This window comes from Paramisgurnus dabryanus, chromosome 8 (assembly GCF_030506205.2).
Source record: "Paramisgurnus dabryanus chromosome 8, PD_genome_1.1, whole genome shotgun sequence".
In the NCBI taxonomy this organism is placed as follows: domain Eukaryota; kingdom Metazoa; phylum Chordata; class Actinopteri; order Cypriniformes; family Cobitidae; genus Paramisgurnus; species Paramisgurnus dabryanus.
This window is the reverse complement of record NC_133344.1, coordinates 24,158,987-24,185,004: the sequence shown is the minus strand read 5'-3', so window position 1 is coordinate 24,185,004 and position 26,018 is coordinate 24,158,987. Positions and strand designations below refer to the sequence as shown.

The 26,018-nt window shown below is 39.4% G+C and overlaps 1 protein-coding gene across 6 annotated transcripts in view; it reads left to right on the top strand.

Moving 5' to 3' along the window:
• The window catches only part of sez6b (seizure related 6 homolog b), a 236,344-nt gene that overhangs the window by 168,823 nt on the left and 41,503 nt on the right, over positions 1–26,018 (top strand). For all 6 annotated transcript variants that reach the window (XM_065281126.2, XM_065281125.2, XM_065281122.2 and 3 more), the window contains exon 4: positions 4,209–4,398. In XM_065281126.2, coding sequence (XP_065137198.1) covers positions 4,209–4,398 — 190 coding nt within the window. The remainder of the gene's footprint in view (positions 1–4,208; positions 4,399–26,018) is intronic.

The window sequence follows — 26,018 nt, the reverse complement described above, 5'->3', positions numbered from 1 at the left end:
ACACGGAGATCAGTGAGTACATAACGGCTACCGTAGTTGCAACACGCATTTGGAAAAGCGAGGCGCTAGAGAGCACTATTCGTTTGAATGCAAAATACAATTTCACCACTAGATGGGGGTAAATCCTACTTACTGTCCCTTTAAGGTAGTTGTTACCACGCTGATATATATTAAATTGTTCATTTTTTTGATAGGTTTCATTTTAGCTAGTAATTTGATGCTATAGAAATGGGGCGTGCCGTTATGATTGACATTTGTGATTGACAGCTTCTATGAGCGCAAGCATTTGGGCGGAAGTTTGATACCGCTGCTCCACCTCCGGGCTCCACGGACGATTCCTTCTGTGCATACCCTGGCTCCAAACTGACATTTTTGCGTAACATGTCAGCGCCCATTGTCAGACATAAGCTACTATGTTCCTGAATGTTTGCCAAAAAATTCACCAATGTAAAAGTATAACTTCTTTTGTGAATGTTTAATCTTATGATTAATTTCTATTTGTTCTGAGAAAATACTTGTGCTGTGCTTTATTGGTAGCAAACAGATTTAAGTTTTGATTTTCTACCAGGTTGCTTGTTGCTCTTGCATAGCTCAATGGCAGAGTATTGTGTTAGCAGCTCAAAAGGTGATGGGTTCCTAAATAATGATAAAAATGTATACCTTGTAATGCCCTTTAAGTCACTTTGGATTCAAGCATCTGTCAAAAGCATTGATGTAAATTTAGTTCTAGAAAGCATGTGATTCAACAAAAATCTGTGTCACAAGTGGTATAAAAGGGGGTTTGAGTGTTCGGTTGCAAAGCAAGATTTTATTTACATATATTTATGTGCATATGTACTCTCCCTTTAAAGTCATTTGTGTATGAAGCATTTAACACCAGGTTTCCATTTTTCTCCTCTTCGCTCTACAGCATATGGCACCCCTGGGTCGGCCAGGAGCACAGAGATAATCAATGTAATTTCCCTTTGTTCTAAACCTGTCTGTTGTGCTCCGTGTTAAAAGCAGCAAATGTTTTAATCCACATCGACCCAGAATGACTCCACGGTTACACATTTACACACCAACCTCTGCGTTTGACTGACAGTTATGTTTATGCGAGGGATTACATGCGTGGGGTAGACGGTCGGGCCCGGTGCCAACGCAAATTGGATTATGGCGAGCAATATTCTGGAAACATTTTATTATCTGAGGGCTTTTAGTGTAATGTGATTACTTTGTAATGCACTTTTGTTTTATAGACTGCTTCAGCACATTGCAGCTCTGGCTTTATTAAGCGTGAATTTATTCCTGAAACACACATCCTCAGGTTGTCACCTGTTGCTTTCAAAGCATTGCAGGGTTCGATCTAAGCAAACCCTGTTTAAATGATGGACCTATCATTTGGATGGATTTAAATTGGTGGCTGCAGTTGTGCTTTTAGAAAATATGTTCCTGATTGTAAACTGGAGACAGTGTTATTATTTCGTGTGCAGTGTGTCAGGCTTGTCTTTCTGTTTAATGGAGCTATGTGCATCTAGATTGAGGGCGATGGGTACATGACAAGGCGGGACCTCATTAAACTGTATCTAGACAGGGTCCCTGCTTGGGTCACATTCATTTGCCTGCATCTGATTAAAGACACCTTCATTACCTGAGAAGAGGACCGGGGCACATCCCATCTGATCCCGGATCAAGCACAGTGGCACTATTTTAGAAAGTTGAACAGATCTGACTTTTTCATTCAGCACGGCTGTAATTATTGTTCAGACGCCCACTATTTTACTCTGGTCCGTGTCACGACTTCCTCCCACGCTGCTGTATCGGGTATTGGCTCATGTGGTTGTTGCATGTGTCGACTAAAGAGGAAAACAGGCGGAAAGAGAAGTAATGGGTAGCTGTGGCTTTCTATTAGTGACAGGTGAGGATATGCACAACAGACAGGAGATTGTTCGTGGTGCAATTACCATGCAGCTTGGCAGAAAGACAGGCGAACACCATTATGAGTGCGGTCGTTGTGGCAGAATATGTCAGCTAGCTGCCATCTCAGCATATTCAAAAACACGTCAGTCCGTCCTTCTGGTTTCTGTTCGCGCTTGGGTATTGTCCAAACTTTTCTGTGTGACTTTCCTGTGCCCCGACTCTCCTGTAAACACGCTTGACAGGCTTTGTAATAGCCTGTAGGCTTTAGTTAGGACATTCTCATTCTAGAGAGCATTTAATTGGACAAATCTATGTAGTGTAACATTTTTGCTGTTTTCTTGTAATGCTGGGTTCAAACTACACAATATCTGCCAGACATCTGCACAATCTGTTTTGACACAGGATGCCGTGATAATTTGTAACAACGTTTTATCTTGTATAGTGTAATGGTGGACAAAAACCAATGGCAGGGTCTGCAACACTTCACATTTTTGTCCCAACAGAAAGACTAGCATGTTTCATTTTTCGGTCTTCAATGACTGGTTCACTTATGAAAATAAGAGTAGAAAAGCTCTTCTGTATACAGCATTCAAATATGCCGAAACGAAAGAGAGATGATGGTGCTGATGCTATGGCAACAATACTCCTGTCGTTGCGATGTTTGTTTACGCTCTTGTTTATGGTCGTCAGTCGCTAGTTCTGTCTTCTCGATGACATCACACATGCTGTTAACCCTCTGGGGTCTAAGGGGTTTTTAGGGCCCTGGGGAAGTTTTGACATGCACTGACATTTGGGCTTTTTTCACTTGCTTAAAAAAATATATTTATGGCAAAAGTCTCATAACACTGTGTTCAGCACAAACTGGGCTACAATATTATATGATCAAAATGTATGTACATGTTTGTATTTTTAAGAGAAAAATGTTTATGCATGTTTTTTGAAAAAGCAAAATTTTTTAGTCACTGATATAAGTCCACAAAACTTATTCTAAACATGTTTTCCCAAGACTTTTCAAAACTAGTACTCTAGTAGTCTAGAGTTTTTTCTTCAAAATGATGTGAGAATCATTCGGCCTACTCATTCACATAAAACAATATATTGATTTACAATTTATAAGACACTTTTGCTTGGGAAAGGCAGTATGCGTGGAGGCGGGAAAGCTCCTTAATAATCAGTGATTGACAGCTGAGGAAACAAAAGAGTTGCATAATGAGCCACATAATTTATTTATTTATTTCTATTTAAATATTTTCTATTAATTTCACAAGTATACCTTTAAAAACCATAGTAATCAAGACCAGCATATGTTGCAAGGGAACACCAGGTAAACCAGCACTAAACCAGCACCAGCTAAACCAGCACTAGCACCAGCATCCCATGCTAGTCATACCAGCAAGACCAGCATATGTTGTGTTTTGATGCTGGTGGCCACCAGCTAAACCAGCATCAAACCAGCTTAGACCAGCATAATTTCCATGCTGATCCATGCTGGTTTGATGCTGTTTTTTTAGCAGGGAAATCATCGTAAATACATTTACGTAACACATAGGCTGCGTCAGAAATCGCATACTGTAACAGTAGGTATTGAATTAGATAAAGTACAGACTTATCAACCGTTAAAACAGGTAGTATGTTGAATTAATATGGAAAGTATGAATGAATTTGGACGTACTACATCTGCCATGTTGATACATCAAGTGGCATACGTCATCATTACAACAAGTTAGTCGTTAACTGGTATGACGTTAAACAAACACAATTTAACCACAAGGGACAAAGCTGTATTTGCATTTGAGTGGAGCTGTGCTACAGCTTTCGACATTTTTGAATAAAAAACGCCTCCCCTTCTTTTTCTTTGTTGGATAACTCCTCTCCCGGGGGCTCACGGGATAGTAAAGTGTCCATCTAATGAACACTTCAGGATCTCGCCAGAAGTAGTAGGTCATCAGGGTACTTTTCAGTACTGTTTTTCCGAATATTATGAATTCGGACATACTACTCGCCTCCCCTACTGCTTTTCGCCTACTATATAGTATGGAAGTAGGCAGTTTCGGATGCAGTGATAGACTAAAAGCCACATCTCTCATTTTATCGCTTGTTCCACCTTCTTGATGACATCACACAGGTAATTAAAGATGGCAAGCAATGATTGGTTGAGAAGCAACATGTAGTCTAATACGTTTCTTTTTTAGGACTCAGTGTCAGATTTTGACATATCACTCTAGCTCTCATGTTCGTGGCTATCACTCATTTTGTTGGTGTATTTAATCATGTCTCTTTCTTTTCTCTCCATCTCTCTGACTGTCCAGGTGATGAATGTTAGCCTGGTTGAAGGAGACGTGGTCAGGTTCGAAGATCTGGGTGGCCGCGAGCCTTCAGTTCTGGCTAATGAGTCTATCCTGCTGAAAGGTCTGGTGGTCCGCAGCTGGAGCAACCAAATCGCCATCCAATTCCGCAGCCAGCAACCTCAGTCCAGCTTCTTACTGCTGCGTTACCAAGGTGAGCCGTCCTACACGTCAACCTCAAAACATCTGCCTATTCCACCTCTTGCTAATTGCTTCTATGCCAGCGTCACGGGCTGGCACATATCCAAACCTGTTTATGAGTGTACACTTACTGATTAGATTGGCACGAACGATTAGGAGTCTGGGAGCAGGGAGCCCTCAATCATTGCTTTGCATTAGGAGAGCCTCTCCTGCGCACTGAAGGGGAAACACTCCTTGTTATCGCATGTCAACATAATATGCTCATGTTAGCCTGAAAATGACAGCTGCTGTCAATAGGCCACATAATTACATCAGAAAATGACTTGGATAATTCTGTGTTAATAGTCTCCTAACAGAGTCATCAACAGGAGATTGGCTTTACAGAAAAGGTTACAGTGCGCAGATGTGTCCCGCTCCATGTGGCAACGTTATTTATCCTCCGTAGCGCGGGGCGACGCGATGACTAATGATTGTATACAGACGAATCCTTTTTGTTTCTCTGAGTTAATGAACCGTGACAGGTTTGCAGTAGAGCAATAGCATTTTTGCTGATCCTTAATATGCCTGTTGAATACGAAAGTCATTTACACTCCAACCCACAGCCTCCCCCTTGCATGTGTCTCTGTGTCTTTATGGGTGTGTAATTGATGGCGTTCGGACGGGTTCTTAATGGTTCGGGTTTGAAGCCTCACATTCCCCTATTAGACTCATGGCCAATCATCTACCGGGGCCAGACAGCACATCTTTTCTAATGGCTTTCTGTTTCTTTACAAAACTTCCAATTACTTTACTCCGAAGGCCCTGCTCCCCCTGTTTCCGGTTCAATTTAATGTGATCCAGCTGCTAGGCTGGGTAGATGTGCACACGCAAGAGCAGCTAATTTTGCCATTGGGTTTACACTTGCCTTGGCAATGAAATAACCGGAAAGGAGGAGTGAACAGTAGAGAGCTGGGATTCTGGGGTACTGTAACTGCATATTGCAGGATACTGTGGAGAGAACAAGTTATTTTCCAATTTAAACTATGAGGCAATAATGGTGGTTCATTTGATTTTCTGCAATCAGTGCAAAAACTTTCTCTCTTTTAACTTTAAGGAAATTGCTACAGTAGTGCACTGAGATTCCCCGCCAGCTTAAAAAAAGTTGACAGCACCAGCTTTTTTATGATATTCCTATCCTATCTATATTTCCTGTCTTCATTTGTTTTCTTTTATCACCTCTCAAATATAGGGTAGGTTTCTTCCAAATAAGACTAAATGTTTTTCAAAGATCAAATTCAGAGGGATAATCAAAACATACACAGAGTATTTACTGCTTTTGGATCCGTAGATTATAAAGTGTTTTCATTAATTGGGTAAGAGCGTAAATCTGGATTACCGTAAAAACTCGTCATTGGCAGGGAAGCGTTTTCCCTTAATTGACAGGATAACTTGTCATTGGCGGGTATAGATTGAACTCTTTAGGCATTGTTGTCATTCAGAGATTTAAAAGCACAGCAAGTTGTGCATATCAAGATTTTATACGTCTGGTTTTTATTATACGTATAAGTTAAAGGTGAAGTTGATTCTGAATCCCCTTTTTTTTTACTGTAGTTATTGTGTAAAGTTGCTGTTTGAGCATAAGCAACATCTGCAAAGTTACAACCCTCAAAGTTTAATGCAATAGGAGATATTTGCTTTAACAAAAAATTATTTCCAAAAAACTACAGGAACGGCTAGATTGCCTACACCTAAACCTCTTCCTGGGTTAGTGACATCACAAGCCCCAAAATTTACACAAACCATAGGTTTAAGGCCATATTCTACACTGTTTTCCCTCTGGAGTTTGTCTGTAAATGTCAATTAATATTGCAACAATCTTGTGCTACAAAGAAATGACACACTTTGTCAGCAGAGCCGATGGTGTAGTGAGCAGTACTATGACATATGGTGCAGACACACTTTGGGCGACCCAAGTTCGACTCCCGGCTTGAGGTCTTTTGCTGATCCCGTATGCCTCTCTTCACCCTGTACTTTCCTGTCCTCTCCTTTTACTGTCTATCAAATAAAGGCAAAATGGCCAAAAAAAGAATTGACACACTTTACCTTTAAGACTTATATATACAGTAGGGTTGTTCCGATACCAGTATCGTAAATGCGGCCGATACCACAGAAAATTATGGTTCTTTGTTAGTATTTCAGACTAATAAAACATTGACATGTCTCATATGCCATGCTGCATTTTGGGTGGCACAAGTATTAATAACACCGAAGAACACGATGGTTACACTCAAGTTGCTTATTTCACTACATTGTGGCTATACATAGGGCCAGATTTACTAAACAGGGCAAATTAGCGCATGAGCGCAATTCCAAAAATGCGCTGATGGGAGTGGTGATATCTGCGGGTTATTTACTAAAAAAGCGCTTTTTAAATAACACAGGCGCAACAGCTGATTTCCATAATGACCAACCAATCTACTAAGAGCAGCTCAAATTAGCGCATGGTTGCAAATAAGCAGAGATGATGCTCCTGCAGGTGCATGTGATATACAGGCCGATAAATAAAGGCAGAGAGACGCGTGAACTTATCTGGTAAAATGATCCTGGAAATCCTCTCCCTTCTACCATGCAGTCTCTGATTTCTGCGATGTCTCCTCCTAGCAACAACAATTGCAGCCATTTCGAGCGCAAAATGATTTAAGACATGCTTTTTTTCGGCGTTAAATAGTCGCGCAAATGCCATACATAACACATGCGCAAACATTAGTAAATCGCGTTGCGTGAATCATTTAAATAGTCTCCTCCCAAAATGTTTGCGTCTGAAAGGGAAACTCCTAGAAATGCATATGCAATCAGGTCAGTCGCAAAAAGAACTAGACCACACCTTTTCAGCGCTAATGATCCACTGCGCGTCTTTAGTAAATTCCGACATCGCTATTTACCGCCAAAATGATGGTTTACGCTGGCGCAAGCGCTTAGTAAATCTGGCCCTTAGTGTTTTTAAAGGAGCTTTATTTTGCTTTTGTATTTAAAAACTGAATGTTATATTATTCATATTAATTTTTTTATTCCTTACTTGTTTTTTTTTCTTGCACTGTTTTATACAGTTATATTCTAAAACTAAAAAACTCTTCCCATTAACAGTGTTAGATTTGTGTCTCTTTTTCACTTAGGAAAAATAAATATTACTGTCAAATGTCTTTCAGATAATAAAAATACAATGTATTTGTTCATGTTTTATAAAGGAATAAGTCTGAAGCACACCATAAAACAGTAATATCCATCCATACAGGGCTAGTAGTATGTACAACTGTATATTTTACAGAAACACACCCAGGTATCAAATCCTTACTCTGTATCGGCCGATACACTGAGCCCAGGTAACGGAATCGGGAAGAGAAAAATGGTATCGGAATTACTTATATATGTAATGACCTCTGTTATGATTGGCTGATCTTTTATGTTGTAACACAACATTTGGACACAACTGTCAAAAAAAAATTGCTAGAGCCCTCATCCTATGAATATTCATTAATAATTGAATGCAAAAAAATATTTTATATATTAAATATATTATAACATACAACAATATTTTGGGAGAGAATATGGAGGCAAGATTGAAAATAACAACATATAAATATTAAAAATAATTTGTTACTTTTGTAAGGATTAAAGTGTTACTGATAAAATTTAAAAAAAAAAGATGAACATTTTTTATCTGTTTGGAATAAACTGAAATAATTAACTCACGGTCGGTGAGTTGCATGCGGTCTAGTCACTCAAGTTCAATTTTCTTAAAGCATCCAAAGCTCAAATTGTATCTGAAAATTTCACATCCGCAGATAGTCGCAACCCCATGCAGCCCTTGTGTAACTCTCCATAGGAAAATAATGACTTTCGATTTATCTGCTGTTGTTTTTCATGTGCGGTGGAAAGGTGGCAAAACAAAGTCAGTCAGTAGATTTCCGAATGACATATTTGTACAGCTTGGTTTTGATAAATGTGCTTGCTGGACACCAGAAACATTTATATTGTATATGTTCGAGTATGTTTTTATAAAGTAGCACATCAAGTTTTGATCTCATTTTACAGTCTATAGAAAGGCCCCACCTGCCACACACTTCTAACATAAGGCACCTGTGCTGTCTCATCATTCAGACATTCAGGTACCTCGTGCGGTTTGAAGGATGATAGATTCTCTAAATGGGTACCTCCATTAGAAGCACACACATTAAAGATTTAGACCTCTCAATAATTCAGATCAGAATAAAGGGATGGCGTAGACCACCCTTGCCACCCACTTTCAAGTGTGGATAAAGGTTAAACACAAACAAGCCGGTACTGATGGAGTGAAGTTTGAAATAAAGGCTGTGGGGTCCGACTGGCCTTTCAACAGGTAATAACCCTTTTCACCACACTGATTTCGCCCCACCACTCAAATGTCACAAGCCGAGATGATGTCACACACTTTGATGTTACACGGTAATGCAGAAATGATATCCGTGTTGCACCACTGCATTAGCTCATGTGTGAAACTGGAAAGTATAAATCCTTGATTTGTACGTCTTTTGATATCTAAAGCAAATGTAGGGTTGTTTGAGATGTCAAACATCTCACATTGAATGTAGATGAGGGTAGGGTGAGATTTCTATTCCCCTACAACAGCTGAGATTCACATTCATTCTTTTTCATTGCAAAAAGTGGATGCATTTAAAATACAGATGCAGATTGTGATAAACATGTAATCCAGTGATCCTGCAATTTAATATTGTCAGCATCTGTTTCTTTGGTTGAATTATTTGAAAAATAGCTCATGCTTTACATTACAAATAATTAAATTCAGATATCCTATACAGAGATTGCACTCTCCGTGGGGTGTTCTCTCATTGTTTAAATGCTGAATTAGAGTAAACAAAATTTTTAGACAACAGCAAAATTCATTCATTACTTGCAGCAAGTCAGCTTTAATCTAAGCACAACTCGTCCTCCATAATTACTTTGGGTTTGTGCAGTTTCATAAACGCAGAAGTAAATATTTTTTAATATCTCCACAAAAATATGTCATTCGAAGATGCGGTTTGTTTCAGATTTGATATCTGATTTGTCAAGTGCAAAACCACTTTATCCTGTGTGTGTTCATGCATGTGCAGTGTTTAAAGTGATTGAGATTGGTTTAGGGGTATTATGAGCTGTGGATTGGACTTCTGCCCTAGTAAGAGCTCAGTTGTGTAGCTGAGCTGCGATAAACTCAGCTGATCCGGGCTAAGTTTAGCCGTGCGTGGCAGTCGGCTGTGCTCATTGACGGCAGAGGAAGCCACTGTAATATCCTTCACCCTGCTGCTCGCCCCTCCCAAAGGAGATTAACCCTGCGGGGCAAGGGATCACCTGCCGAGATGTACAGTCACACAACCTTACTGAAAACATCTCTTATGTTGCTTTTTATTTGCTCTTTACCGTTCTCCACATTTTAGGATGTGGACCTTAGTTCTTTGGCTGCTTGTGTACTCAACGGGTAAACCAGATGATTACCGGTCGATGGTGCAAGTTATTTTTTGGTGGTCAGGTGTACATATGCCTTTAAGATCAGTGGTTCTTAAACTGGGGGCTGAAAGATTGTGTCAGGGGGGCTCCAGTTTTATGACATTTTATAAAATACAATAATTTAAAAATCAATTCTGGGCTAAAATAAGACTAACCAACAGCACTACAGTGTATAATTTAATATGTTTTGTTTAAGTTTTAGAATTATTTATGGCACAAATTTTCTTAGAGTGGGGCACGAAGGGATGCACTGTACACAAGGGAGGGTGCACACTGAAAAAGTTTGAGAACCAGTGCCTTATTTGAGTGTATTTGGACTGCATCTTAGAGGTCTTCACAGGTCCACTTAGATCCGAAAACCCGAGGTCCAACCCGGGTAATTTAAAATGAATGTGCTTTTGCCGAACAGACCTGAGAAGACCTAAACTATCTTGGGTGTATGCGTCAATTCCTTTTTAACCTTTATAGGGTCGGACGCGGGTCTAATTTTCTCGGGTTGGGTCTTTCTTAAAAAAAAATTATTTATGAAGTTGAGTTCGGGTAAAAAGTGATTGGGGTCATTTCAGGTTGGGTACATTTTTTTTGGACCCAAGAACTGTCAACTCATAACTTTACACTTCATTTAGTTCAGTTAATTTGCATTAGTTAGGTTGTGCTTGTATATTTTAATATAATTAATAAAGGAGCATTTCACCTGTAGAAACATCAATCTTTATTGAAAGTGTGTCATATTTGTAGTTGAAATGTAACATACATTTCGAATTTGGTGCCTATTTGACCGAGAAAAGGGGTGTTTGTAGTCTCACCCCCTCAACAAAGATATTGGACTTCCTGCTTTCAATGATGCAAAATGATGATTTTAACATCATTGAAAGAAGGAAGTGCAACACTGAAATCTGTATTTCTCCTGTCTTAGCGGCAACTGAGGAAATGATGCATGACCATTCAAAAACATGACTGGGGTTCTAACTATACAAAGCTTTATGCAAATGGGTGAAGTGTCCCTTTAACTTTAAAAAGCCAAATATAAAAGTACTCTGAAGCTGTTTTTATAAACTTCCCCACTGTTAATACCCCTATGATCAATATCTTCAAACTCGTATACTTGCCCTAGACAGATCATTTGTGCTTTTTCTCAATGGTAAAAGCTTATTGGCAGTATGGCCGTAAAGCCTAAATCAAAGGCGTTTTATGATGCAGTATTTTACACTAACTGGTACTTTGGCCTTATTTGGCAGCAATGTCTTTATTTAGGCCCTGTAAACGCTGTTGTGTGCTTACAAACTGGATTTCTATGATTAGGAATGTGTTATATATGTATATTGATGTTCGCTGATTTGACTCTTCCACACTATATTGTTTAAATGTTGATCCTGCTTTTCTTTGTCTGAGACCCTTAATCCCAAATTTTCTGAAGCCCTTGATGGGTTTATTTTAGTTTTAATAAAGTTGAGCAAGCTACACTAAAAATAAAGTATCTTAAAATGTTATTTACTGCGATGCCATAAAAAAAAGAAACATTTTTGGTTCCTCCAAGAACATTTAGTCAAAGGTTCTTAGAAGAACCATTTGTTTGATACCTTTTTATAATCTAAAGAACCATTTTTTCACTTTCTGTCAAAAAGTTGTTAAAGGTTGTTTATGGAACCATTCAGACAAAAAGGGTTCTTCCACGAGTGTATTGCCCTTATGTATAATTAAGGCTAGATGTCTCGCACGCACTGCTGGCCAATGGAGGTCGACGTCTGCACCTGGCGGCCATCTTACCTCAGACAGCTCGCTCACTTGTAGCATTGTGTTTTAATGCATGTGCATTTAGTGCATGTACTTTTAAATAACCATAATTTGCAAAATTTTCTAGCGATTTTTAAAAGGTTTGGTTTGTTATAAACATCAGAGATGTACCTATGACACTGCATATTTATGAATAATTTTCAAAAAACATGTTAAAGCATCCAGAATTATATCCACATTAATAACATTTGTAAGAAACCAAACCATTTGAAAATCAGTAGAAAATGTAGCAAGTTATGGCCATTTAAAAGTACATACACCATTAAAACACAATGCTACAAGTGAGCGAGCTGTCTGAGGTAAGATGGCCGCCAGGTGATTACGTTAGCGACTCCGCCGTAAGACATCTAGCCTTTATTATACATATCTATGGTATTGCCGATCTCAGGGTGATCCCTTTAAAGGTGACAGAGAATGATAAAACGTTATTACGTTGTCTTAGTTGAATAACTGTAGTCTAAACACATTCACGAATATACGAACAGTGCTAGACATTCAGAACATCTCAGTTTCATAGAAATTCCTCCTTTGGAAATGTCCGCCAGATAATGGCCCAATCTGAACAATAGATACATATTACGTGAAATGCATCTCACTTCCCCCTTATTCTCATTAAATTCCACCTCTTCGAAATAATTAGCATACATCCAGCCAGTGTTGGGGGTAACGCATTACAAGTAATCTGCATTACTTAATAATATTACTTTTCTGAAGTAACGAGTAAAGTAACGCATTACTTTATAAATGTAAGAGTTACTTTTTTTAAAAAGTAATGCGAGATACTTTTCAGTTTAATTAATTAAATTTAAAAATAAAATAATGTACTGAATTAAACTAAACATATTAAAGTAGAATTACGCACTCTGTGCGGCTAAGCGGGAACAGTTTGATTCAGAAACGGAGATGGCAGGCCAGAGCTTGACATTTTTGCGATCAAAAAAACACCTGCAAGGCCTGAAAGAGATCAAGCCTCAGCCAAGTAGGAAAAAGTAACGCAAAAGTAACGCAAAAGTAACGTAAGCATTACTTTCCATGTAAAGTAACTAAGTAATTCAATTAGTTACTTTTTTGGGGAGTAACTTAATATTGTAATGCATTACTTTTAAAAGTACCTTTCCCCAACACTGCATCCGGCCGCTCGCCTCCAAAGGGAAGTAAATTGCAGCAGTGTTTGCGAAGTTCAAGGCGATATTGTGAGTCGCGTTACGAGGTGTTCTCTTCTATTTGTACAATTTTGGTCCGTCCGTGTTCTGAAGACGGCAAAGTTTACATTCTTTAGAGTGGCAGCAAAGGCAGCCAATCAGTGTCAAGTGCTTGCATTTCATAATGAGGTTGTCAGTTAAGCCTGAAGGGATGCCAGATAGGTGCAAAACCACTCATTTCCAATCCCCACCCTAATATAGCTTCTGAGAGAGGTTTCTAGGAAGCTTCTAAGGCATTACAGACCCAATAATTTTTTTTCTACATGTCACATCACAGAACAAGAATAAATACCCTGTTCAATCATTCTATGTCACCTTTAACCATTTTACAGGTGAGTTCAAATGGCTACAAACGTAAAGTAATCATTTCACTTTTTTCCTCAAACCTTTCACAGTTTGAAGTCAGATGTTTCTTCACTTCATTCCTGAACAATGTGGGAGCTTTGATATTCCATTCTGTTTAATCGCACGGTTCACCTTGTCGGGCATGAAGAATGTGAAAACATTTTCATTAGACAGCCGTGCTGGACGAGACAGATCTGATTGTAGATGGACACGCTGTCTTTGAGAGACTAGCTAATTAATTTCTTTATAATGAACTGCCTCTTTTGAAAGGTTGACAGGCTTATGAATACTGCCCTCTCATCGTAGTTGCACCTTACAATCACCCAGAAAAAATGACCTGGGCCCGCGCCATAACAGAAGTCATGGCGGGTCATTTTTATGCACACAATGACCAGAGCCATCAAGACTGATAGATGAAAATAGATCCATTCATGAAATAAGAAATAGAGCGGAGATTTTCCAATGCAAAGCCCCACAATTAAAAGCCAAGCACTCTTCCACTGCTTTGTGGAAAATTGCTTTAACATTTCAAGAGTCAGTGGGTTGACAGAGAAAGATGGTGCCATGCTGGGTCCTATACAATTCTCTGTTAGTGAAATAAAAGGCGTTTCAGGGGACACAAAGATTTCACCCTGCTCTTACGGCAGTTATTCTTTTCTCTCTGTTATATAAGCTTTTTATCGCCTCATCTTCGACTGTGCATCGCACATCACCTGTCTTACCTGATTAGGAAGTCATGACGTGTCCCGTGTTCCGATTTGCAGGTTTGAGACTCGGGACAAATATCACTCTTCTCAGTGCTAAACGTCTTGATGGATCAGTGTCTTTGACAGGCAGAGTTTCTGTAAAAGAGCTTTGACATTTAGTGGTGTCAGAGCGTTCAGCGGTTGGGGTGTCAGATCGGTTTAAGCGGTTGTGCAGCGCAGGCTGTATTTCACCTTTATGCCAGCTTCACCTCTGCCTGAGGCCGTCTCATTTCCGCTACATTAATTTTGTGCTCTGCTGCCGTGAGACGCCCTCATGGTCGCGTCTAGATTTATGATGGATCTTTATTTTGCTCCGTTGTTCTTTTTTGTCTCTCTGTATCTTTCTCTTACACATATACACATAATCAGCAGCACGGAGACTCCGTGACCTTGGTAAATTGCTCTTTGTAAGGGATTGGAGAAGGCATTTTCAGAGGTGGAGCAAGTACGTTTTGATAAAAGGTTATAAATAATGTAAGGTTCACTTATGACTCATGCATATAAGACAATGACCGTCTTTTAGGAGTGAAGAATTAGGCTTGGTTCTGATTTCTTGACTCGTAAGGTTTTATCTACAGCCTACAGTTGTCAAACGGTCATAAGTGCAGTAATTGCATGCAAATAGCTTTTCGGCAGCAGGATAGGTTATGCTGCTATGCACATTTATTTATTCAGTCGCTCAGCTCTGCTTGCCAGCCATTCTTGGAGGCTGATCAGTAGAATTAGGCTATAAATGAGTATGAATTCAGTTGAGTAACACCCCGTCCGCTTGATGATGATTGTGATTATAATGGTCTTGCCTGGACACTTTTTGGCAGGTGTTAGTTAACCCAGTGCCAGTGTTTAAATTATACCAAAGTTTTCAAGGGCTCAGTGTTGGAACTTGGAAGGCAGGGTTATTAAAGCATAGCAAGGTCAGAGTAGCTTGTATAAAATATGCTAATATCTGTTAATACCCTGTGCTAATAAGCTTTTAATAATAATAAGATTTAAAGGTGCCATTTTTTCCAATGTTTTCGAAGCTATGGGGTTACGGTGCGCAATATAACTTATTTTTCACACAATCTACTGTCCTAAAAACGGGCTGATGTCTTCCTTGTTCTATGAAGTCCCTCCTTCAAAAATACGTAACGAGTTCTGTTGTGTAGCTGGTTTAGTATGTTGTGATTTCGCAGACAGCAGCTTAGCACACCTGGTCCGGAAAGGTCACACCAGATTGAGGAAGCTGTCCTTAGCAATGACCAAACTAAGGGGATTTGACTCTGGGATGAAAATAACAGCGTCTCGATGGCATTGCGATAAAATCACTCTACTAACGCAACTCTTCCTTTTCTCCATGGATGCGCAACAAGGTCATGCCCTTTTTTGGCAGATTCCTTTAGGACGAGATTAGTAAAAATTCAGAATATTGTCATCTACCTGGGAAGTAGAGGGCTGTAGTCCAAACCAGCCGTTCTCTGTAGTCCTTGAAAAGCGAATTCTGTTAAAGAAAAATATATCGCTTGGGAAAAAACGTTGAACTTTATAATTTTGCAGGTATGATTTATGCTCTTACAGCAAACATTACACACTAACTAAAGTTTGAAAAATGGGATCACGAAAAACGGCACCTACCTGGTATTTGTCTACCTACCTGGTATTTAAGGTCCCACCGTGGGGAAAATCGGGTTCTTATTGTTATTTATATGTTTGTGTGGTGTTTTAAATATGTTTGGAGACAATCTCATTCTCGCAATTTAAAATCGCATTGGTTTCCAGTGTCACAAACTTGTAACCACATTACAGTCCCTCCAGTTTTTCACGTTTCCGCGATTGCAGAACACAGCACAAAATCAAGAAAATGTCGCGTTATTTTGCGATCCTGAATAATTATTGTTATTTCATCGCAAAATAATCGCAACAACTAAAAAGGTCTCAGATTTTTTTTTTTATTATATAATATTATTTTATGATACAGACTAGACAAATAAATGAACATTTTTTGGCTTATTTTACTAATGCACACGCACATGATCTCTCTCTCTCTCTCTCTAGCACGCTGCACCCCACCAGCAACCCCGCACCCCACAATTAACAGTCAATCACAATCTCCTAAGTACATATCACTACATTATCTCTTCATTAATGCTAAAGTTTTTAATTATAAGCTAGTATAATGCATTATTTTCATGAGGATACATATGTGAAAGGTCTGTGTAAGACCTGTGTGGCACCTGCTGTCTTTGTAAATGCCAAAAACCGGGTCAAGCAATAACTTGACATGACAAATATTACTATGACATGTAAAACATTTACCTGCTATTATGATGAACAAAGATGAGTTTTAACTGATAAAATTACTGATTACAGGGAGACTTTAACTACTTTTACTAGATACCAGTCTGCACCTGTATCTAGGTATGTGCATAAAACAACATTGTACAATACGCTGTTTTCTAAAAATAAGGTGGCATAGACTTAAAGATACTACACAGCAGGTGCAACACAATGTCATTTATGACTGTAAAAAAGAGAAACTTTAGCATCTTAACATTTTTTTCTTAAAAAAAAAATGTTTTTAGACGATAAAAAATAATAAAACAAATTTACTTCCAAGCTGGTCTGCACTGATGTTGGGGTCATGAAGGTTTATGGGGAAAAAGTATTGGGATGTGTGTTGAATCATCCACAAGATGTTGGTGTGACAGTAGCATAGCTCCAGACCTCCCCTCCTTTTATTTATAAGCCTTTCTCATCCTCTCTGAAACACCGACTGTGATGTTTCAGAGAAGAGGACACTGTTAAAAGCCCACATCTCTCTAGAGTATGGAGCCAGGCCTTTCTCTGATCCAACAAACTTCATGAGCCCTGCAACTGAGAAATGTATGAGGCTCACCAGTACTCGCCTGCAAGCATCTGCCACAGAGATTCGATTTTATGAGGTTAAATTCAATTGTAACCCTAATTTAAAACTGGAGGCATGTACGTTATTTTGTATCTATAGATGCATGTGTCAAGTGCACAGGCAAAAGAAATTAAACCAGCGTGTTGTGTCAGACAAAAGTCCCATGATCCCTGTCCTCATTGTCTCTGAAGGCATCTGATCGGCATACAGCTTTTTTTATTCGTTTCGAGCATAACTCTCTAGTTCTGCTATGGTTCCTCTAAGGATGCCATTTGTTTGCTAGTTCAGCAAATGCAAGCCTGTCAACCCACTCATCACTTATAACAAATAAACAAAGGCTTCCTTATGCAGTGACTGACTTTGCTCAGCTCGTGCTATGCAAAGAAGAAGAAGAAGAAGAATAGAAAAAGCGAATTTAATTAGACCCTTTGGCAGAAAATGTCCTTCTCCCTGTCCCTGACAGCAGCAGATAATGAGGTTGCCGTGTCTTTTCAGGTTAGTTCATATCTGAAAAGTGCCTATTTTAGAAGCGTTTAACTTGAAAATGAAATGCTGACCGCGTCTGTCCGCACAGTTCAACGGCCGAGCCTCTCAATATCTGTACGTCCTCCAGAGTCAAAAAGCACCGTGTTCTTCATCAATGTTAAATGAGCTCACACAAGAAAACCAACGATCACAGCAAACGCCCCCACTACAATCAAATCTGAAGGGCTCTCACGGCTGAAGTGTGATCTAATAAGAATGATCTGAATGTAACAAAGCGTGCACGGGATGTACGGCACACTGTGTGCTTTATTAGACAGAAAGAAGAAACAACAAGGGCAGAATCCTCATAGCCAATTAGAGATGTGCGTCGTACCGAATGGATGACGGAGAACAGATCCGTACGCTTGTACAGACAATGACTTCCAATTATTAAACACGAGCGACTTTAAGTATTGAAATGAAGTGTGTCTAACGTTTTCCATGTTCCATTTCTTATCAGTAACAGGCAGTGGTGTGCATTCACAATGGCCAAGAGTAAAAGAATAGAAATAAAAGCATCACTGTTACGTTTGCACACGTGTTGAGTTTGAATGCGAACAAACACAAGTGTCAAATTTGGTGTGTAACAAATCCTGTACTGTTGTGCTATGGACCATGTATTTGAAGTATATATCAAATGTGGTTTATTGGGAAGAGATGTTTAGGCTTGCTATCTTATAGACAAGGGGTCTCCAAACTGTTTGTGAGCAAGGGCTACCACAATGGATACTTTTTTGATATAGTCTACTCCCTATAATGTGCTCTGGCGGGCAACTTACAAACTCCGTGCAGGCAACCTTGTGCATTGGAGACCACTGTCATAGACTTACATTAAAGGAGGGATGTCAGCCATTTTGAAAGACCAAAAATACTGCTTGTCTCTTCTGCTCAACATACGTTTACATTGGGGTACATTAGGGCATTTTCGTTTTCATACGGTGTTTGTAATTGAAGTGATCCTTGTCTAAACTGGTGTTTCAGAAAATATATCCGTCCACACTATTCATGACCATAAACGCAAACAACACAAAATGGTCATGCTTGTACAAATGTAAAAGAGTTTAGGAGGGTCAAAAACTCCAGAGTGGTCTGGATGCCAGGCGTAACCGTAGGAAAAGTAATGCATTTCAAAACGATTAATGTTAACGTAATCCATCAAATGCAGAACATAATCATTGTGAGGCAAATTTAAAAGCAGGTTGTCTGGGTTACGGTTGCCATTGTTTCTTTTCCCTAAAAGCAGTTCCCTCCTACTTCAGAACCATGAATAACAGTAATGATGCAAAACTCCAGTAATTACTTTAATGATTGGCTGTGACACAGGGTGCATGTCAGTGCAGATGGTTTAACAATGGAGCGTGATGTCAGCTTGTGCCGGTGGGAATGAAAAAAACATCAGGACTTTTCACACATCGGTGTGTGCAGGCCGGTGTATATGCGCATTCATATCTGCTGCTGTCGGATGCATTCAGATGCATTTTTAATCTTCACATTTGGTCATTGCTTATACATCCAGACATGTACTTTTAAATAGACATACACAGAGAGATCTTTTCATTCATATTTGAGTTGGAAAGCCTCCGCTTGGCAGACTCCTTTCCCCTCACAGTGAATGAAGTTTGACATTCGTTTTAATATGTGAATCCTATCTCAATGAGCACATGTACGGCTGTGAAGTTCACTTTTTATTCCGTGTAATTGCCTCCCTGAAACACTTTTGTCAAGATTGATCCGCAGCTTGAAATAATCCATTGGATTTCAAATATCACCGTGCACCGTTATTTACAAAACAATCATACTGTCACAGTTGTTTACCTATTGTATGAAAAGGCTGCCTTTTGTAGTCTATCTTCATCCCAAATACAATAGGCCCAAAAAAATCTGTTCAATTTTGTGCGCTACATACTGAGAAAGATGCATTCACATCACTGGGTGCAGCAGCCACTGTGTAGATAATCCATCGCTGTATTGTGAAGGTCTGATGCAGGCAGACAGAAATGAGTGAGGGAGTGAATGCAAGTGCTGCTATTAGAGCTGGCATGGTGCTGTTCTGAATTTGACTGAAAGCACATGACTGCTATGATGACCTGTACAGACACAGAAAAGGATTTTGGGATGCTGTGAAGACATTTGGGTGTCTCTTAGCTCGCCATGTGACACACGTGACCTCCTCAATCCTTTACAAACATCTCCTGTCGTAGAAAAAAACTCCTCTGGGCAATCAGCACTTGTCAATGGACATGTGTGCGCACCTTTGAAGAGAAATTTCACCCAAAAAGTAAAAAAGTCTGTCATCATTTACTCCCCTTCAATTGTTCCTGTATAAGTTTCTTCAAATCAAGATTTGTAAACCAGCAGAAAACAGGAGCATCATTGACATCCATAATAGGAAGAAATACAATAGAAGTCAGTGATGCTTCGTTACAAACATTGTTCAGCAGAACAAAGAAATATATACAGGTTTGAAACAACACGAGTTTTCATTTTTGGGTGAACTATCCCTTCAAGGCTGCTGTTGCGTAAAATTATATCATTTGCTGTGTAGTGAGCAGCTTGTAATTATTGCTTTGAAAATGTCATGGTGGAATGAGCAAAAGCAATTGGGCAATTATTGTCATATTTTTGTCCTACTTCGAAGGTGTTACTAGTTGATACTAGTTGTTAAACTCTAAAACTCAATGTCTAGACTGAGTTCGTACAGCTGTGATGTTATTATAAACCTTTGGCAGCACATAGATTGGGCACAGGGTACATTGTATTAAATCGTTTAATTTAAAATTAATAAAGTCTTTGTCTTAATCGCAAATTCGCAGGAGCTGTAACTAAATTAATAAGTGTCCAAGTTGTTATTGTAATTATTTGTCAGATAATTATTAAGAGGTAATTAGTGTTGGACTTTCCCCTGCTTTCAATTATATAGCACAGACAGACGGCTGCTCTTTCAATTCCATTAAATGGACCTGAGACACCGTGAAATCTAACAGCGGCAGGGGGAATTAAATTGAAGTCGTTTTAGGGGGTGGGCGGAGCAAATGTAATTGATTGATAGCGCAGACCACCTGCTCATCCGCCTGTTAACTATCAAACAGTGTTCATTAAGAGGACGCATAGTAATTTACGGAAATGATAATACCCATGCCAAAATGAAGATTGTAAGATAAGAAAATGAGTGAATTGGTTATGCATAGAGTCTACCTGTAATGAAAGCCTGGATTTTGAGAGTAGCAGATAAAGGAATGGAAACACTTTGGGGCAGCTGATCTAAGAAAACGAAACCAAGAGCATTTGTGCCATGGCTGAAATACCTGTACGTCTGCATTAACAATAACTACAGTGAAACCTGGATCTCTCCAAAAAACCTAAAAGCATTGGATAAATGCACATGTCGACTATTATTAAGCTACAGACAAACAATGTGAAAAATGTCGATTTTGATCAAAATAAGTTCATCAGGCCCTCGTCAATTCTAATGCTCCAAATAAAAAATAAACATTTAAAATTAGCTGTATTTGTACGCAGAGCTGGGTATTAACGGATTAGATTTCAAAGACTCAGTCTTGACTCGGACTCGGCATAGGCGGTCTCGTCCCCATCACTAGCAAATGCTTTGCTTCTGATAGACAAGCTTCCTATTAGGAAAGATTTAGAAAATACACCTCTCAGAAACGTACAAACAGAGCTGGGTAGATAACTTATGAATTGTAATCCGTTACTGATTACGAATTACATGACAAAATTTGTAGTCAGTAATATAATCTCTTCGATTACACATCGTTGGTAACATAATCTGACTACTTTTGGATTACATTTGGATTACTTTTGACATCTTATTTGATTTCAAATATATAAAGAGGGAAAAATATATTCAATTCTATTTCACCAACAAGAGCCTTGTTTAAAAATGAAATGATGTCTATACATCCAGTAAGTTTGATTTTGACATTGGTGGGGAAATAATATATTTCTAACTATACAAAGCTTAATGCAAATGGGTGAAGTGTCCCTTTAAAAATTTTAATTATAAGCAGACAAACTGATTTATATGTCAATAAAATTACATCTGCTTTTTTAGTATATCTCATTTGTGATCAGATTTTCAAAAGCTATAGCCAGCTTTCCTATAGCTCAGCTATTATAGTGTGATGCTCGCAATGCAAAGGTCACAGGGTTGATACCCAGGGAATGCATACATCGGAAAAAATGTATAGCCTGAATGTATTGTAAGCCGCTTTAGATAAACGTATCTGCCAAATGCAGAAATGTCAAATGTAAATGTCAGTTACACAGCCCACCAATAGTGTTAAAAGTGACCTGTTGATCTCCCGCGATAAAATCGTTGCCAATTTAAACTAGGAAGAAAAGGTGGAGGCCAAACTCTCTCAACACTCTTAACAGCCAAACTCATTCAGCAAGCATGTGTCAGTGAACAAACCTCAATCAAAACAGGCTATTATACTCACCCACCATTACTTGAAGTCATTTAATGTTTGCAGAGCCACGCTATGTTAAACTCCCAAAGTTGCACTTCAGTTCGACCGGTTAATGACTCTCTCGCTCAGCCGTGCTTTGACATACCATTGTTTTGTCATTTATTGACCCCTCTCGATGGACTCAGATCATTAGCAGGGCCGAATGAAAAACATGTCGAGCCGCCCTCTGCCACAGTTTGCTTTTATGAAATTATACACGCTGGCACTGGGTTTCAAGTGCGTGCTGGTGCAAGACATTTAGATGACATGAAATATACTTCAACACTTCTGTAAAAGTGACAGTTTGACAGTGAATTCATTTAATGAAGCAAAGTATTTTTACTGTCTTTGTGTTTTGTCACTTGAGGTGTCATTGCAAATACAAAAGGTGTGGGTTGATTTTATTTCCATGGGAACAAGGCAGGTTTTTTCTTTGCTGGTAAAATCTCTGTTTTCTACTTTCGTGCCTCTCACTATTTTGTTTCTGCCACCTGTGATCTCGCTGTACCTCAAGGAATTTAATACAGTAGGTTGAACATAAGACGTGGCCCTTCATACATAATTGTTTTGTATACTTAAATGTGGACGAACTGTCATTTTAATTCCATGGCAGATTATTATTTAAAGTTGAGTATTAGCATAATATGATTTCAGTGGGATTCCCAGCGTGCCTCTTCCGTATCTACTTGAAGATGTTCCTTTGCAGCCGCCACATCGTCCAGGTTAATAAGAGGTTAAATCGAACTAGATTTCCCTTGAGTCTGTGTCCTCACACACTGAGCCCTTCACATGCAATCAGCCTCAATATGACATGATGAGCTTTGCGTCAGTAAATCCCTCCCTGTACTTCATAAACAAGAAGATGATGCATTTTTTATTAGCTTCTGCAATATACATCAGATTTAACCGCACACTTATTTATTTTATATCACTGTACTGCTATACCACTACTGAGAAAACCGCATGACTTTAAAGTGGCATCTTTGCTATGTGTCCCGTGTGACAATATTTATGAAAGTGCACACAGAGACATTTCACACTCAGAATTGGAGCTGAACCCTTGCTTATCGGTGAAGTTTCGCAGTTATGTTGACCATGAACGTGTATCAGTGATGTTAGAGTAGAAGTCCAGGCATTTATGGACGTGAACAGCTCCAGCAGTTCTTGACATGCTGTCAGAGCAGCCTGACACACAGCTGGTCACTGAGGGCTTATCAGACAGCACACAGGGTCTGGTATAAAGATAACAAATATTCACCCAGCATGTGCCTTCAGCGAGACCACTTTTGCCAGCTTATCTCAAAGAATCTGTAGGAAGTATGAAATCTATTATTTGCCAATTACACTCATACAAATAAAGCTGACAGTTAGAAACAAAAAGGATTTAAAGCCTTATGTTCGCTCTTAATATAGCTGGGGTTATTTTCCATAATCCATGTTGGGTAAATATTGGACAGAACACGTGCTGGGTTAAAAATTACCCAATTTTGGGTTATTGTTATGCAGCCATGGGTTATAAAGGCAGCGGTGTGTTCTGTCCAATATTTACCAGTCCCTTTAGAAAAACGTGATTATGCGATCGCATAATTCAACGCAATAATCATCCAAAGTCCGCGTATTTATGCAGGGCTGCATTTTTTCAAATACGCTACACTTTCGCACCATAAATTGTAGATTTACGTTCGCTAAATATGCAGGGCTTGCATGATTTCATAATCCCCGCATTTTCGTAGCAAAAATCACATATATCTTGTTGCATGTTGCATTTACTTTACACAAGCGCAGCCATGTCCCCTGTTGCCATGGGAACTTTATAAAGTGATGTGATTCTTGCTGCGTCCAATACCGCCTACTTCCATACTATATAGTAGTCGAAAAGCAGTAGGCAAGGCGAGTAGTATGTCCGAATACATAGCATTCCAAAAACAGTATGCGTACCCGGATGACCTACTACTTCTGGATAGATTTTGCAGCATGCATACGATGGACACTTCACTATCCCATGATGCCTCGGGAGCGGAGTTATGCAACAAAGAAGAAGAGGCGAAAGCGGCGATGCGGTTGTTTTCGCGCTGACATGACGTGATGACGACATGTGTCACATGATGTATCAACATGGTGGATGTACGTCCAAATCCCATTCATACTAGCAGGATTCATACTATACAGAACCTACTGCTTTAATGGTGAGTAAGTAGGTACTTTCAGATGCAGCCTATGTGACGTGAACATCATTGAAAAGATGCAAAAGCTGCAAACAGTTTTTGCAAGTTCCCACAGTTTTTGCAAGTTCACAAAATTTTTGCAAGTTCACACAATTTAATCGCATTAAATATCAAAAACTGTGTTTTTTTGGGAGGACTGATCTACCCAACAGGGGTTAAAAATAATGCAGCCAATTTAAAGTTTAAAGTAGATGAAATTGTTGTTAAATTGTTTGTAATAAACAGACATTAAAATAATTTAAAATGTGAAGTTTGTATTAATAATACTTGAAATTATGCAAAACCCCCTAAGTGCATCTGACATCTAGATTTTTTTAAATCAGGCTCTTATTAATGTCTTATCAAATACCTTTTTTCCACAAATGTCACTTTAGTCATTTCATAAGTATTTCGCTGCAAACCCCACATTTTTGGACAAGACCATAGAAAATGGTTGCAAAATCACTAAAGATGCAACTAGAAACATTGCAAATGATAAACAGTAGATACAGTAGAGCAGATATAACCAACAGCATTGCTTATAGAGTGTAGCTTATGTTGCCATAGACAACCATCTCATGACATTGCTAATAGCCATTCTGTGCATTGATCCGTCTTGAAATAATGTTTTCAGTCTTTATTCTTTAGCTTGCCTCCAGAATGTGTGGATAGCTTTCATGAGCCCATTGCATACGCTCAAGGCTTTAGTTCAGTATGTTTACAGTTACAAATGCATTGAGCCACAGGCATCTCATTGAGTTCTTGACTCCAGTAGGAGTGTTCCAGTAAGCTAATGGTTTTCTGCAAAGTTATGTGCATGTAAATAACTGAGACAGAACAGATACCAGATCTACCAGTCTGTCCCTTCATCCATTTTATACTGTAGTCTTTTCACCTATCATTGCGTTAATGGCACTGTATTAAGTACAGTAACCCAAATGATTTTTATAGCATTCCTAATCAACCAAACCATTATGCTCATCATGATTGCCAAGCATACATCGTCCCAGCATCACCACATCCACGCGGGGACCTCCAGGGCTCCTAATGGATCACATTAGCAGTGCATCTGTTGCCGTCTAAGCCGTTGCCAGCTAATCGCCACCGTGCCGACTGCACACAGTCATCTTCAGATTGCATTACAACAGTTGGGCTTGATGGCCTATGAAGCCGCGAGGCGACTCGCTAGCATGTGATTTAATATCGTCCGGGCAGCTCCGCATAAAACCGGCCTCTGATGCCCCCTCAGTATTAGTCTAATTGAAATAGAACCTGAGGGGTAATAATGCTATAACAACTCGGCAATGCCGGCACACGAGCCCCGCTGTGCTGAAGCAGTGCTAATAAACCATAAATAAAATAGATGGCGGAGGCAGCGGAGGGCCCCCCTATGTGCCGGCTCATTGAGCCAGTGCCCCCCTTCTCAGTGTGGAGATTACACAGTCATCAGGGGCAGAGACCCTCTCCACATACCCGTCGCCGTCAGCGTTGAGCGCTTATGCATGTGCACCAGGGTGAAGAGACGGAGGGCAACGTTGAAACACTTATGAGCGGGCTATAATTACTGTGACTTAAGATAATCTGTTTTAGGGCTGTAAGAGATAAAAATGCAACTGACTCATCAAATACTGCGGCACAGGGTGCAAAATTAGTGCTAAATAAAATAATGGTAGATGAGTACGGTAACGGTTCTGGAGTGGAAAAAGTAAATGAGAAATTGTGATTTGTTGGGGATGTTAAAGGGACAGTTCACCAAAAAATGTAAAATGCTGAATGTTGCTCAAACCGGACTTTCCAACACACTCATCGCAGTGTGCACACCTACTGCAAAGCACTAGTCTGAAATTTGGGTGTTTTAAAATTGCCTTAACGGCGCTGCCGATGTCAGTTGCTCCGTACAACCGCGTTTACTTGCTCCTATATTGTTGTTGAAGTGCACCAGCC